The sequence below is a fragment of the Bos javanicus genome, chromosome 1 (assembly GCF_032452875.1).
Source record: "Bos javanicus breed banteng chromosome 1, ARS-OSU_banteng_1.0, whole genome shotgun sequence".
Lineage (NCBI taxonomy): Eukaryota > Metazoa > Chordata > Mammalia > Artiodactyla > Bovidae > Bos > Bos javanicus.
The window spans coordinates 58,914,473-58,928,564 of NC_083868.1; the positions used below are offsets into that span (position 1 = coordinate 58,914,473).

Below are 14,092 nucleotides of genomic sequence, written 5' to 3' on the forward strand. Positions count from 1 at the left end.
TAGTTTTCACAACCAACATATTAGCCTTACTTTTCAGTATTCAATTGGCCAAATGTATAAACAACAGTGCTCATAACTAGTATGTATTACTAACCTTATTATGAAATAGAATTCTACAGATAACATTTTATCTATTTTGAGCTTTTGATTATTTAGTTAAATGCTCTGTTCTGTGCACTGGATAAATTTGAATTTCAGTGGTATTTGATTTATGGTAGAATGAATTACTGTTCCTGATAATAGGACTAAACACCACAGCTTGCTTGTGATTTCATCCTGTCTCCCAATGGAGTAGATAGCGCCCCTTTCTCCCCTCAGTGACCCTGAGTTTGGCCCTATGACTTCCCGTGGCCAGTGGAATGTTAGTGGACATGATACAAGCCCAGGTTTCATAGGCATTTACGTAATTGGGTTTGGCTTTTGTACCTAAGACATTTGCCAGGTGAAAGCTTCCCCTGAAAAACAGGTGAGGCTAGTAAGAGAGGCTGTGGAGAGACCTGAACTCAACCTAAACTTTCTCACAAACATGTGAGTAGGAAATGAATACTTGGATTGTAAGCCACAGAATTTTAGGGTTGTATGTTAGGCAGCTTTATTGCAGTAGAAATCTGATTAGTATACCTTATGGTAATGATTTTTCCTTTATTACATAGCTAGCTATACACTGCTGTTTTAGCTACACACACTGCTAAAATTGAGAGAGGCCTCTATCTATCCTGCTTTGGAGGTCTCTAATAAAAAATGAACTCTAGTTTTTTCTAATCTATTCAGTTACAGAAGTCTTTACCTACCTTGGAAGACCAAATTCAAACTGTTATCTGAAACAAATAAATATCCACACTCAATTCATTTATCTTTCTGACTTTTAAATCTCCAGACAACCTCCAAGGCCTAATTGGGTGTTTATTTGAAAGTCCCACCTGTTGATTTAGGTGGGGGGGTGGTGGGTAAGAGTGTGACACTATACCTGGAGGTTTTGCATGCTTTGCATTTTTAGCCTCTTCCAAGGCTCCAGACCTTTCTTTCTTAGCAATACCCTTTCATAGTGTTCTTTGGCTATTGCTTCCAGCTGCTGGTTCCTCTTAATTCTCTTCTGCTTCTCTAGTTCTTTCTGGAAGAAAATAAAAAAGTAAAAATGCCATGGAGGAACCAAAATGGTGAGACAGGAGGCTACTAAACTTCCTTCCTCCCTTGGATGCATTGAATGTATAGCTACACATGGAGCAGTTCCCTCTGAAAGAAATCCAGAAACTAGCTGTGTGACTTTTCCACATCAAGCAAATGAGAAAATACCCACACTGATACATCAAAAATACTGACAGGAAAGACTGAGACACAGTCTCACCATAAACTCCATCCCTGGCTCAGTGCCATATAATTGGGAGAGATGGCACTGAACCATTCCAATCCATAGGGATTCCTTAGTGTCTCCACGAGGAATGAAGGGTTTGGACTGTACTTCTAGCATCCCGATTTTAAAGATAACCATTCAAGCAAGGGATGGGCCCCCCCAAATACCTAGCTCTGAAAGCCAATAAGGCTTGTGTCCATGAGACACACAAGACTATAGCAAACAAAGAAACAGGTGTTAATGGATGTGAGGTACTCACTGTGGCTATGTTCCTACGATCAGTTCTGAGAAATCAGGCAAAAAAGTCCATCACCCAGTCTTTGCCTGAAAGGAATGTGACTGCATATTTTACAAGCTGCTGCTTGAGGGTTCAGATTCTAATTTAGCTTGCATCTAGGAGCTGGCTGAGATCCTTCCTAAAGGCTGAGAGAGCCTTTAGGGACTTCCTCTGCTTTCTCCCTCTGGCTCATTCCAAAGGTAAAACCAGATTGCTAGCATTTCTCTGAAGGGAGCTAATATACATGTTGGCTTATACACATGTTTTAGACGCTAACTTCAGTGATTATCACCTGAGAGGGATGGGCCTCTGGGCTTTGATAGCCAATGGAACTTAGAATCACAAGTCCCATAGGACTATGGCAAACAAGCAGGTTTTAAATAGGCACAGAAGGACTCCAGCCCCATTGCCTTGGCCACCCAGCCCCAGAGCTATACACCTGGGCTCAGTGAAAGGGAGCAGGAAAAACACACATCTCCTAGTTTCTCCCTGGAAGGGGCTTAACTATATACATTATATATATACACTATATATGTATACTTTACTACATATACACACACACACACACACACACACACTCTCTCTCTCTCTCTCTCAGCACAGGTGCTGCTTGAGGGTACAGCTTCTAATCAGTGTGCATCAAGGTACTGACTGAGATCCTTTCTTTGGGGACACTGATAGGTCTGGACACGTACTCAAACAGGTGGAGCTACTGAAGACAAAGACAGTGGCTGTGACAATCACAAAGGTTTGAGAGACAACAAGGAATCTGGGCCAGGCTGGCTGATGAGTTCATCTTCTTGAGACCACTCTGTCAAGACTAGGAGAGGTGACTGTTTAATGTACAGAAACCAACACTGAGAGTCAAGAAATATAAAGAAAAAGAGAACTATGTTCCAAACAAAAGAGCAAGATAAACTTCCAGAAACCAATCTTAATGAAATGGAGAAAGTGATTTACCCAATAGTGAAGTCACTCAGTCGTGTCCAACTCTTTGCAACCCCATAGACTGTTGCCTACCAGGCTCCTCCATCCATGGGATTTTCCAGGCAAGAATACTGGAGTGGGTTGCCATTTCCTTCTCTAGGAGATCTTCTCAACCCAGGGATTGAACCCAGGTCTCCTGCATTGTAGGCAGACGCTTTACCGTCTGAACCATCAGGGAAGTGCAACTTACCCAACAGTGTTTTCAAAATAATGGTGATAAGGATGCTAACTGATGTCAGGAGAGCAATGCACAAAATGAGAATTTCAACAGAGAGAAAATATAAAAAAGTACCTAACATAAATCACAGCTGAAGAATACAATAATCAAACTGAAAAACTCAACAAAGGGGTTCAACAGCAGACTGGAAAATTGAAGGAAAAAAGATTCAGCCAGCTTACAGACAGAACAGTGGAATACATCCAATCAGAGAAACAAAAAGAAAAAATAATGAGAAAAAGTGAAAATAGTTTAAGGGACTAATGGGATATCATCAAAGGGAGAATATATATATTATAGGAGTTCCAGAAAGAGAAAAGAGAACAAAGCTTATTCAGAGAAATACTGGCTGAAAACTTCCCTAACCTTGAGAAAGAAACAGATATCCAGGTTCAGGAAGCCCAAAAAGTATCAAATAAGATGAATTTAAAGAGACACGCACAAAGACACTTTAAATTGTCAAAAATTAAAGACAAAGAATCTTAAAAACAATAGAGAAAAGTAACCTTTATACAAAGCCATTCCTTATACACTGATAGTACAAAACTATCAGTGGATTTTTCAGCAGAAACCTTGCAGGCCAGAGAAGTGGGATGTTACATTCAAGTCCTGAAAGAAAAAACTGCCAATTAAGAATATTCTACCCAGGAACAGTGTTCTCTAATCAGTAATATGAAAATATATTAAAGTATAAACTTACTAATAAAGGTAAATATATTGTTAAATGCAGAATACTCAATATTGTAATGGTGACTCACTTAAAACTGTAGTACAAGACAAAAGTATTAAAAACAACTAAATAATTTGATACACAATATAAAAAGATATAAATTGTGACAGTAACACAAATAGGGTGGCAGAAGTGTAAAAATACAGTTTTTGTATGCATTCAAAGTCATCAGCTTAAAGACTGTTATGACTACAAAATGTTTTATATAAGCCTTATGGTAACCACAAAGCATAAACTTACAGTAAATATACAAAATATAAATCATAGCACAATACATATAATCAAAAGAACTCAAGAGAGGAAGAAAGGAAAACAGAAATTACAAAACAGCTAGAAAGTAATTAAAATGGCAAAATAGCAAGCCAACACCTATTAATAATTACTTTAAATGTACATAGATTAAATCCTTATTCAAAAAACACAGATTAGTTGAATGGATAAAAAGATAAGACCTGACTATATGTTTTCAATGAGAGGCTCATTCCAGCTTTAAGGACACACATAGACTGAAAGTGATGGGATGGAAAAGATATTCTATGCAAACAGGTAGTTTGGATTGTAAGGAGAGCAGGGGTAGCTATATTTATACCACACAATATAGACATTAAGCCTATAAACTACAAGAGACATTAGATCACGATAAAGAAGTCAATCAAGAGGATGTAACAATTTAAATGACTTATGCACTCAACATTGGAGCACCTAAATATATATAAAGCAAATATTAACATTTTGAAGTGAGAAATAGGCAAAAATACAATAATAGTAGTGGATTTTGAGAAGCCACTTCCAACAATGGACAGATCATCCAAACACAAAATCAACAAGGACATACTGGACTTAAATAACAAGTTAGATCAGATGGAATTAATAGACATACACAGAACATTTTATCCACTAGCAGCAGAATACATATTTTGTTAAGTGTACATGGGACATTCTTCAGGATGGATCATATGTTAGGCCATAAAACAAGTCTTAATAAATTTTAAAAGACTGAAATCATATCAAGCATATTTTCCAACTTCAAAGTTATAAAATTAGAAATCAATATAAGAGGAAAACTGGAAAATTCACAAATATGTGGAGATTAAACAACATGATTCTGAACAACCAAGGGTCATAAAATAAATCAAAAGGAAAATTAAATAATAAAGAATCTGATAAAATGAAAATGGAAACACAACATACCTGAACTTATGGGATGCAGCAAAAGCAGTTCTGCTAGATAAGTTTAAAGTCTTACATTAAGAAAAAAGATCTCAAATAAACAACCTGACTATACACCTCAAGGAACCAGAAGAACAAGCTAAGCCCAAACTTAGTAGTAGGAAGGAAATAAAGATTAAAACAGAAATAAATGAAATAGAGACTAGAAAGATGATTTAAAAGATCACAGATGCTAAGAGCTGTTTTTAAACAAAGAAAACCCCCCAGACAAACCATTAGCTAGACTAAGGGAAAAAAAGACAAAGTCAGAAATAAAAGACCTACTATGACTGAATCATGAAGAATCAGAAAACTGAACAGACTAATTACTGGTAAAGAGACTGAATCAGTAATCAAAATCTTGGTTTTGACACCAAAAGCAAAGGCAACAAAAGCCAAAATAAATAAGCAGGACTACATTAAACTAAAAGCTCTGTACAGGAAGGGAAACCAACACCACAATGAAAATACAACCTATGGAATGGGGGAAAATATTTGCAACCACATACCCAGTAAAGGGTTAATATCCAAAATATACAAGGAACTCATATAACTCAAAAGCAAAAAAACACAACAGAAAACTCATTTGAAAAAATGGGTAAAGGACCTGAACAGACTATTTTCCAAAGAAGACACATACAAGTGGCCAACAGGTATGTGAAAAAGTGCTCAGTATCACTAATCATCAGGGGTATACAAATCAAAACCACAATAAACTATCACTTCACACTTGTGAGGATGGCAATTAACAAAAAGACAAGGGACAACAAATGCTAATGAGGATGTGGAAAAAGGGAACCATTGTACACTGTGGAGGAATGTAAACTGGTACAGCCACTAAGGAAAACAGTATGGAGGTTCCTCAATAAATTACAAATGAACTACCATATTACCCACCAATCTTACTTCTGAGTATATATCCAATAGGAAATAAAATCACTATCTCAAAGATATATGTGCCAGTTCAGTTCAGTTCAGTCGCTCAGTCGTGTCCGACTCTTTGCAACCAACCCCATGAACTGCAGCACGCCAGGCCTCCCTGTCCATCACCAACTCCTGGAGTCCACCCAAACCCATGTCCATCGAGTTGATGATGCCATCCAACCATCTCATCCTGTCATCCCCTTCTCCTCCTGCCCTCAATCTTTCCCAGCATCAGGGTCTTTTCCGATGAGTCAGCTCTTCACATCAGGTGGCCAAAGTATTGGAGTTTCAGCTACAACATCAGTCCTTCCAATAAACACCCATGACTGATCTCCTTTAGGATGGACTGGTTGGATCCCGCAGTCCAAGGGACTCTCAAGCGTCTTCTCCAACACTACAGTTCAAAAGCATCAATTCTTCAGTGCTCAGCTTTCTTTAAAGTCCAACTCTCGCATCCATACATGACCACTGGAAAAACCATAGCCTTGACTAGATGGACCTATGTTGGCAAAGTAATGTTTCTCCTTTTTAATATGCTGTCTAGGTTGGTCATAACTTTCCTTCCAAGGAGGAAGCGTCTTTTAATTTCATGGCTGCAGTCACCATCTGCAGTGATTTTGGAGCCCCCAAAATAAAGTCAGCCATTGTTTCCAAATCTATCTGCCATGAAGTGATGGGACCAGATGCCACGATCTTAGTTTTCTGAATGTTGAGCTTTAAGCCAAGTTTTTCACTCTCCTCTTTCACTTTCATCAAGAGGCTCTTTAGTTCTTCTTCACTTTCTGCCATAAGGGTGGTGTCATCTGCATATCTGAGGTTATTCATATTTCTCCCAGCAATTTTGATTCCAGCTTGTGCTTCCTCCAGCCCAGCATTTCTCATGATGCACTCTGCACATAAGTTAAATAAGCAGGGTGACAGCATACAGCTTTGACGTACTCCTTTTCCTATTTGGAACCAGTCTGTTCTTCCATGTCCAGTTCTAACTGTTGCTTCCTGACCTGCATACAGGTTTCTCAAGAGGCAGGTCAGGTGGTCTGGTATTCCCATCTCTTTCAGAATTTTCCACAGCTTATTATGATCCACACAGTCAAGGGCTTTGGCATAGTCAATAAAGCAGAAATAGATGTTTTTCGGGAACTCTCTTGCTTTTTCAATGATCCAGCGGATGTTGGCAACTTGATCTCTGCTTCCTCTGCCTTTTCTAAAACCAGCTTGAACATCAGGAAGTTCATGGTTCACGTATTGCTGAAGCCTGGCTTGGAGAATTTTAAGCATTACTTTACTAGCGTGTGAGATGAGTGCAATTGTGCGGTAGTTTGAGCATTCTTTGGCATTGCCTTTCTTTGGGATTGGAATGAAAACTGACCTTTTCCAGTCCTGTCGCCACTGCTGAGTTTTCCAAATTTGCTGGCATAGTGAGTGTAGCACTTTCACAGCATCATCTTTCAGGATTTGAAATAGCTCAACTGGAATTCCATCACCTCCACTAGCTTTGTTCGTAGTGATGCTTCCTATGGCCCACTTGACTTCACATTCCAGGATGTCTGGCTCTAGGTCAGTGATCACACCATCGTGATTATCTGGGTTGTGAAGATCTTTTCTGTATAGTTCTTCTGTGTATTCTTGCCACCTCTTCTTAATATCTTTTGCTTGTGTTAGTTCCCTACCATTTCTGTCCTTTATTGAGCCCATCTTTGCATGAAATGTTCCCTTGGTATCTCTAATTTTCTTGAAGAGATCTCTAGTCTTTCCCACTCTATTGTTTTCCTCTATTTCTTTGCACTGATCGCTGAGGACGGCTTTCTTATCTCTCCTTGCTATTCTTTGGAACTCTGCATTCAAATGGGTATATCTTTCCTTTTCTCCTTTGCTTTTCGCTTCCCGTCTTTTCACAGCTATTTGTAAGGCCTCCTCAGACAGCCATTTTGCTTTTTGCATTTCTTTTTCTTGGGGATGGTCTAGATTCCTGTCTCCTGTACAATGTCACAAACTTCCATCCATAGTTCATCAGGCACTCTATCAGATCTAGTCCCTTAAATCTCTTCCTCACTTCCACTGATATGTGTGTACTCCTATATTTATTGAAGCATTATTCACAATAGCCAAGGAATGGAAACAAAGTAGGTATCCATTGACATATGAATGGATAAAAAATTTTACTATTGATTCTCATAATGGACTATTACTCAGCCTTAAAAAAGAAGGAAATACTATCATTATTGACAATATGGATAAATCCTGAGGGCATTATGCCCAGTAAAATAAGCAAGACTGAGACAAACACTGAGTGGTATCACTTATGTGTGGAATCTTAAAAAAAAAAAAAGAAAAACAAGTTGAACTTACAGAAACAGAGAGAGAAATGCCAGTGCCTTCTGAGGTGGGAGAAATAGGCAAGGCCCAGAAAAAGGGTACAAATTTTCAGTTACAAGATGAATAAGGTCTGAGAACCTAATGTGTAACAAGGTAACTATAGTTGACAATATTCTCACAATTTTGAAATTTACTAAGGGAGAAGAATGTAAGTTTTCTTACACACACATGCACAATAAATATGTAAAGTGATGGACATATTAATTAACCCAGTGGGAATCCCATATTGTATGTACATTTTAAGTATCTTACAATTTTGTCAATTACACCTCAATAAAACTGAACAAAAAGTAAAGATGCAATGACCTGAAAACCCATGAATTTCAACAAATCACTAATTACTTTAATTTGAATATGTAACCACTAAATAGCATGTTAATCATGATAACAGAACTCAGGAGCATTAAAAAAAAAAAAAAAAAGGAAGCCACTCTGCCAAGAAGGGGAGAAAAAGTTCCTCATGAGTCCTACAGGAATCAGAGCTATGCATATCCTTTGAATTATTTCGGATTGTTCACAGAAATGATTTACATCTCACCAAGTTACTAGAAAGTAAAATATTCATTCAGTTAGGAGAGAAATCAGTATTTTCCCCTTATTATTATGGAAAACAGCAATATAGCCCCTTCATTTAGATCATGGGGTAGAAATTTATATATGAATAACTTCAAAGATACTCCATTAAAAATACAGTGGCTGCTGTTATGAAAGACATAGGAGTAAAAGCAAAGACTTCACACTGTCTTCACAGTAGTTGTCAGTTTCGGTAGTAAAAATTTAAAAACGTAATTTAAGCTTCTTTTGTCTTCATTTCCTACAATTTCACTTCAAGAAAACGGTTGTAGTGAATTGGCTGATTCTGACAAACTATTTAATAGTCTTAAGTCTTCTCTGAGGGGGAAAAAAAGAGAAGGCCCTGGAACATTTCTAATATGGGAGGGATATTTGCTCTGATCTTCCAAGCCAAACTTCCTGTATCTGTACACATTCCTCACTGAAAAGGAAATGTCCATATTCTCTAAAGGATTAAACCAAAATTACCTTTGTAATCTTTATTACAGACATTTTATATGTTGAATTGAATGGACAGAAACAAAAATTATTTATAAGAATCTTCTTATGACTAACAAGGGCTTCCCTTATAGCTCAGCTGGTAAAGAATCTGCCTGCAATGCACGAGACTTGGGTTTGATTCCTGGGTTGGGAAGATCCTCTGGAGAAGGAAATGGCAACCCACTCCAATATTCTTGCCTGGAGAATCCCATGGACAGAGGAGCCTGTTGGGCTACAGTCCATGGGGTCGCAAGAATCAAACATGACTTAGTGACTGAAGCACCACTGAGACCAACAAGAGAGAGCCAAGAGTTAAGTGGGGAGGAAAACAGAAGGCGGACATTTTCACATTCACTGAAATGTCCAAGGCAGCAGTTGCAAATTGCAGACAGGTATCTAACATAGACAGTAAGCCTCTGGAGAAGCCCTTGGGCTTGGCCAATCCTATGCACATGCACACCTAGGTTATCTTCAATTATAATACAACCCTATGGCTGGTGTTGTAGGCTCTTAAGCAAAGCCATTTTCAGATGGTTTGTGGGGGGAAATGGCCTGTTTAACTAATTTATTAACATTTTTATTGGAGTATTGTTGATTTACCATGCTGTGTTAGTTTCAGGTGTACAGCAAAGTGAATCAATGATACATACATTCACTCTTTTTAAGCTTCTCTTCCATACAGGCCATTACAGAGTATTGAGTAAAGTTCTCTGGGCTACACAGCAGGTCCTTATTAGTTACCTATTTTATATCATAGTAGTGTGTATATGTCAACCCCAATCTCCTAGCTTATCTCTTTCCCCAAACTCCTAATCTATTTGTCACACTCGCCTTTCCTCTTTGGTGAATATCTGTAACTCTATTTCTATTTTGTAGATAAGTCCATCTGTACCCTTTTCTTAGAGTCTACATATAAGCGATATCATATGACATTTATCCTTCTGTCTAACTTACTTTACTCAATATGACAAACTCTAGGTCCATCTATGTTGCTATAAATGGCATTATTTTCTTCTTTTTTTTAACGACTGAGTTATATTCCACACGATATATGTGCCACATCTTGTTTATCTAGTTCTCTGTTGATGGACATTTCAGTTGCTTCCATGTCCTGATTATTGTAAATAGTGCTACAATGAACACTGGGCTGTATGTATCTTTTCCAACTAGGATTTTCAACTTTTCTGGATAAATGCCCAGGAGTGGGATTGCTGGATCATACAGTAGCTCTATTTTTGGTTTTGTTTTTTTTTTTTAAGGAACTTCCACACTGTTCTCCATAGTGACTGCACCAATTTACATTCCCACCAACATTGTAGGAGGGTTCCCTTTTCTCCACACTGTCTCCAGCATTTATTGTTTGTAGATTTTTTAAAAATTCTACTTTTCCATGGAAAAGTAGAAAAACGTTTAATAAACCAGAGATCTTCTTGAGACAAAATTCTGTTTTCATATATAGCAATTTAGATGTGTATTTCCTGCCTTGATTAAGGATTCCTCAATACAGTTGATTGTATTTTACTATTATTACTATATTTTCCATTTACTTGTATATAAAATGTCCATAATGCCTGCATCTAAGATTTACTGGGAGGATAACATGAAATCAAAGTGTCTGCCTTGAGATGACACTTATATTGGGGGTGATCTATGCACCTAAAGTTTTACAGAGCATACTTCACTCAGGCTAAAAAGGGACACAAAATCAGGGTATCTTTCTGATTTAAATTACTCAACAAACAACATGAAACAAATGACTCATTTGAATATATATATATGGGAAAATCCCCTGGAGGAGGGCATGGCAACCCACTCTAATATTCTTGCCTGGAGAATCCTATGGACAGAGGAGCCTGGTGGTTTATAGTCCACAGGATTGCAAAGAGTCAGGCACAATTGTGCGCATGCTCGCATACACACACACACAAATGAAAAGTGAGTGTTAGTTGCTCAGTCATTTCCAACTCTCTGTGAAGCCATGGACTGTACCCTACCAGGGTCCTCTGTCCATGGAATTCTCCAGGCATGAATACTGGAGTGGGTTGCCATTCCCTTCTCCAGAGGATCTTCTTGACCCAGGGATCAAACCTGGTTTCCCACATAAGCAAGCAGATTCATTACTGTCTGAACCACCAAGGAAGCACGTGTGTGTGTGTGTGTGTGTGTGTGTGTGTGTGTGTGTATTTCCACCACTACTGCTTTGAAAGAAAGACAAGGAATTACAGCAAGATTAAGAAGAATAACAGAGTGCCTGATGAACTTTTGACACCATTCTCACACCTTGCCTTCTATCCTTTATAAGTCACCCTTTCATTGCACTCTGGAACGTATTCCCACTTAGGCACTCCTGTAATTTATGGTCTTTGCTCTCTTGTATCATGATTTTTTCTCTCACTACTAGACCATTCCTATAAATATGCAAATATGTGCTGGTACTGCCCATCTTTTAACAAAATAACACAAAAAAGACCAATCACCAACAGAAAAAAAAAGTTCTTCTTTGACCCCATGTGACCCCTACTGTATGCATGGTCTCTATTGCCTCACCACCTATTCTCTCAACTTCCTGAAATGGGGCTCCCTTCCCAGCAGTCCACTAAAAGCATTCTTGTCTATGTCATGAACAGTCTCCATGTTGCCAAATAAAAGTTTGTCTGTCGTCTTTTTCACTGCAGCCAGCAACATTTAGCCCAGTTAACCACCATCATTTCCTTCTAGAAATACTTTTTTTCTCTCAGCTTTTCAATAAGCAATTCTCTCGTTACTCTTTCTACCTCACTAGCTCATCCTCTGAGTAGTTATTCATATACTCTCAGACATGGTCCTGGATTTTTGCATTTCTTCTCTCTCCACATAATATCCCAAGTTGATTTCATTCACATCCAGAGCATTAAAACACTGACATGTTTTTGATGGCCAGATTCCTGACTATCATCTTGATATCCAAGCTTACACATTCAGCTGCCTATATAATGTTTTCATTTCGATGTCTAATAGGTGTCTCACGTCTAACCTGCCCCTTGTGGACCTTGGGGCTCCCTGGTGGCTCAGACGGTAAAGAATTTGCCTGCATTGCAGGAGACCTGGGTTGGATCCCTGGGTCAGGAATATCTCTGGAGAAGGGAATGGCAACCCACTCTGGTATTCCAGCCTGGAGAATTCCAAGGACAGAGGAGCCTGGTGTGCTACAGTCCATGGGGTCACAAAGAGTTGGACACGACTGAGCGACTAACACTTTTGGATCTTCCTGAGGCCACCTTAGAACAAGACCCAGTTTCTCCCGCAGTCAGGCTCTCTGATCAGGAAGCTTCCATAAGCCTCTTATCCTTCTCCATCAGAGGGCAAAGAGAATGAAAACCACAATCACAGAAAACTAACCATCTGATCACATGGACCACAGCCTTGTCTAACTCAATGAAACTATGAGCCATGCTGTTTAGGGCCACCCAAGACGGATAGGTCATGGTGGAGAGTTCTGACAAAACGTGGTCCACTGGAGAAGGGAATGGCAAACCACTTCAGTATTCTTGCCGTGAGAACCCCATGAACAGTTATGAAAAGGCAAAAAGATAGGACACTGAACGATGAACTCCCCAGGTTGGGAGGTGCCCAATATGCTACTAGAGATCAGTGGAGAAATAACTTCAGAAAGAATGAAGAGAAAACAACAAAAACAAAAACAAGGCAAAAACAACACCCAGTTGTGGATGTGACTGATAATGGAATTAAAGTCTGATGCTGTAAAGAGCAATACTGCATAGGAACCTGAAATGTTAGGTCCATGAATCAAGGCAAATTAAAAGTGGTCAAACAGGAGATGGCAAGAGTGAACATAGACATTTTAGGAATCTGAGAACTAAAATGGACTGGAATGGGTGAATTTAACTCAGATGACCACTATATCTACTACTGTGGGCAAGAATCCCTTAGAAGAAATGGAGTAGCTATCATAGTCAACAAAAGAGTCTCAAAAGCAGTACTTGGATGCAATCTCAAAAACGACAGAATGATCTCTGTTCATTTCGAAGGCAAACAATTCAACATCACAGTAATCCAAGTCTAAGACCCAACCAGTAATGCTGAAGAAGCTGAATGGTTCTGTGAAGACCTACAAGACCTTCTAAAACTAACATCCAAAAAAGATGTCCTTTTCATTATAGAGGACTGGAATGCACAAATAGGAAGTCAAGAAATACCTGGAATAATGGGCAAATTTGGCCTTGGAGTACAGAATGAAGCAGGGCAAAGGCTAACAGAGTTTTGCCAAGAGAACGCACTGGTCATAGCAAACACCCTCTTCCAACAACACAAGAGAAGACTCTACACATGGACATCACCAGATGATCAACACTGAAATCAGACGGATTATATTCTTTGCAGCCAAAGATGAAGAAGCTCTACACAGTCAGCAAAAACAAGACTGGGAGCTGACTGTGGCTCAGATCATGAACTCCTTATTGCCAAATTCAGACTTAAATTGAAGAAAGCAGGGAAAACCAGTACACCATTCAGAAAGGCAACGGAGAAAAGGAAAGATATACCCATTTGAATGCAGAGTTCCAAAGAATAGCAAGGAGAGATAAGAAAGCCTTCCTCAGCGATCAATGCAAAGAAAGAGAGGAAAAAAACAGAATGGGAAACAATAGAATGGGAAAGATTAGAGATCTCTTCAAGAAAATTACAAACACCAAGGGAACATTTCATGCAAAATGGTATAATACAGGACAGAAATGGTATGGACCTAACAGAAGCATAAGATATTAAGAAGAGGTGGCAGGAATACACAGAATATACAAAAAAGATCTTCACGACCCAGATAATCACAATAGTGTGATGACTCACCTAGAGCTAGACATCCTGGAATGCTGGAAAACTCAGCAGTGGCTATAGGACTGGAAAAGGTCAGTTTTCATTCCAATCCCAAAGAAAGGCAATGCCAAAGAATGCTCAAACTACCGCACAATTGCA

The 14,092-nt window shown here is 38.8% G+C and overlaps 1 protein-coding gene across 3 annotated transcripts in view; it reads right to left on the bottom strand.

Moving 5' to 3' along the window:
- The window catches only part of CCDC191 (coiled-coil domain containing 191), a 98,896-nt gene that overhangs the window by 18,232 nt on the left and 66,572 nt on the right, over nucleotides 1-14,092 (bottom strand). For 2 of the 3 annotated variants that reach the window (XR_009738307.1, XM_061427089.1), the window contains exon 14: nucleotides 968-1,111. The exons of the other annotated variant lie outside the window; for it this stretch is intronic. Coding sequence is in view for 1 of the 2 variants with exons in the window: in XM_061427089.1 (XP_061283073.1) it covers nucleotides 968-1,111 (144 nt within the window). In the remaining variant the exon portion in view is untranslated. The remainder of the gene's footprint in view (nucleotides 1-967; nucleotides 1,112-14,092) is intronic. 3 annotated transcript variants of the gene reach the window in all.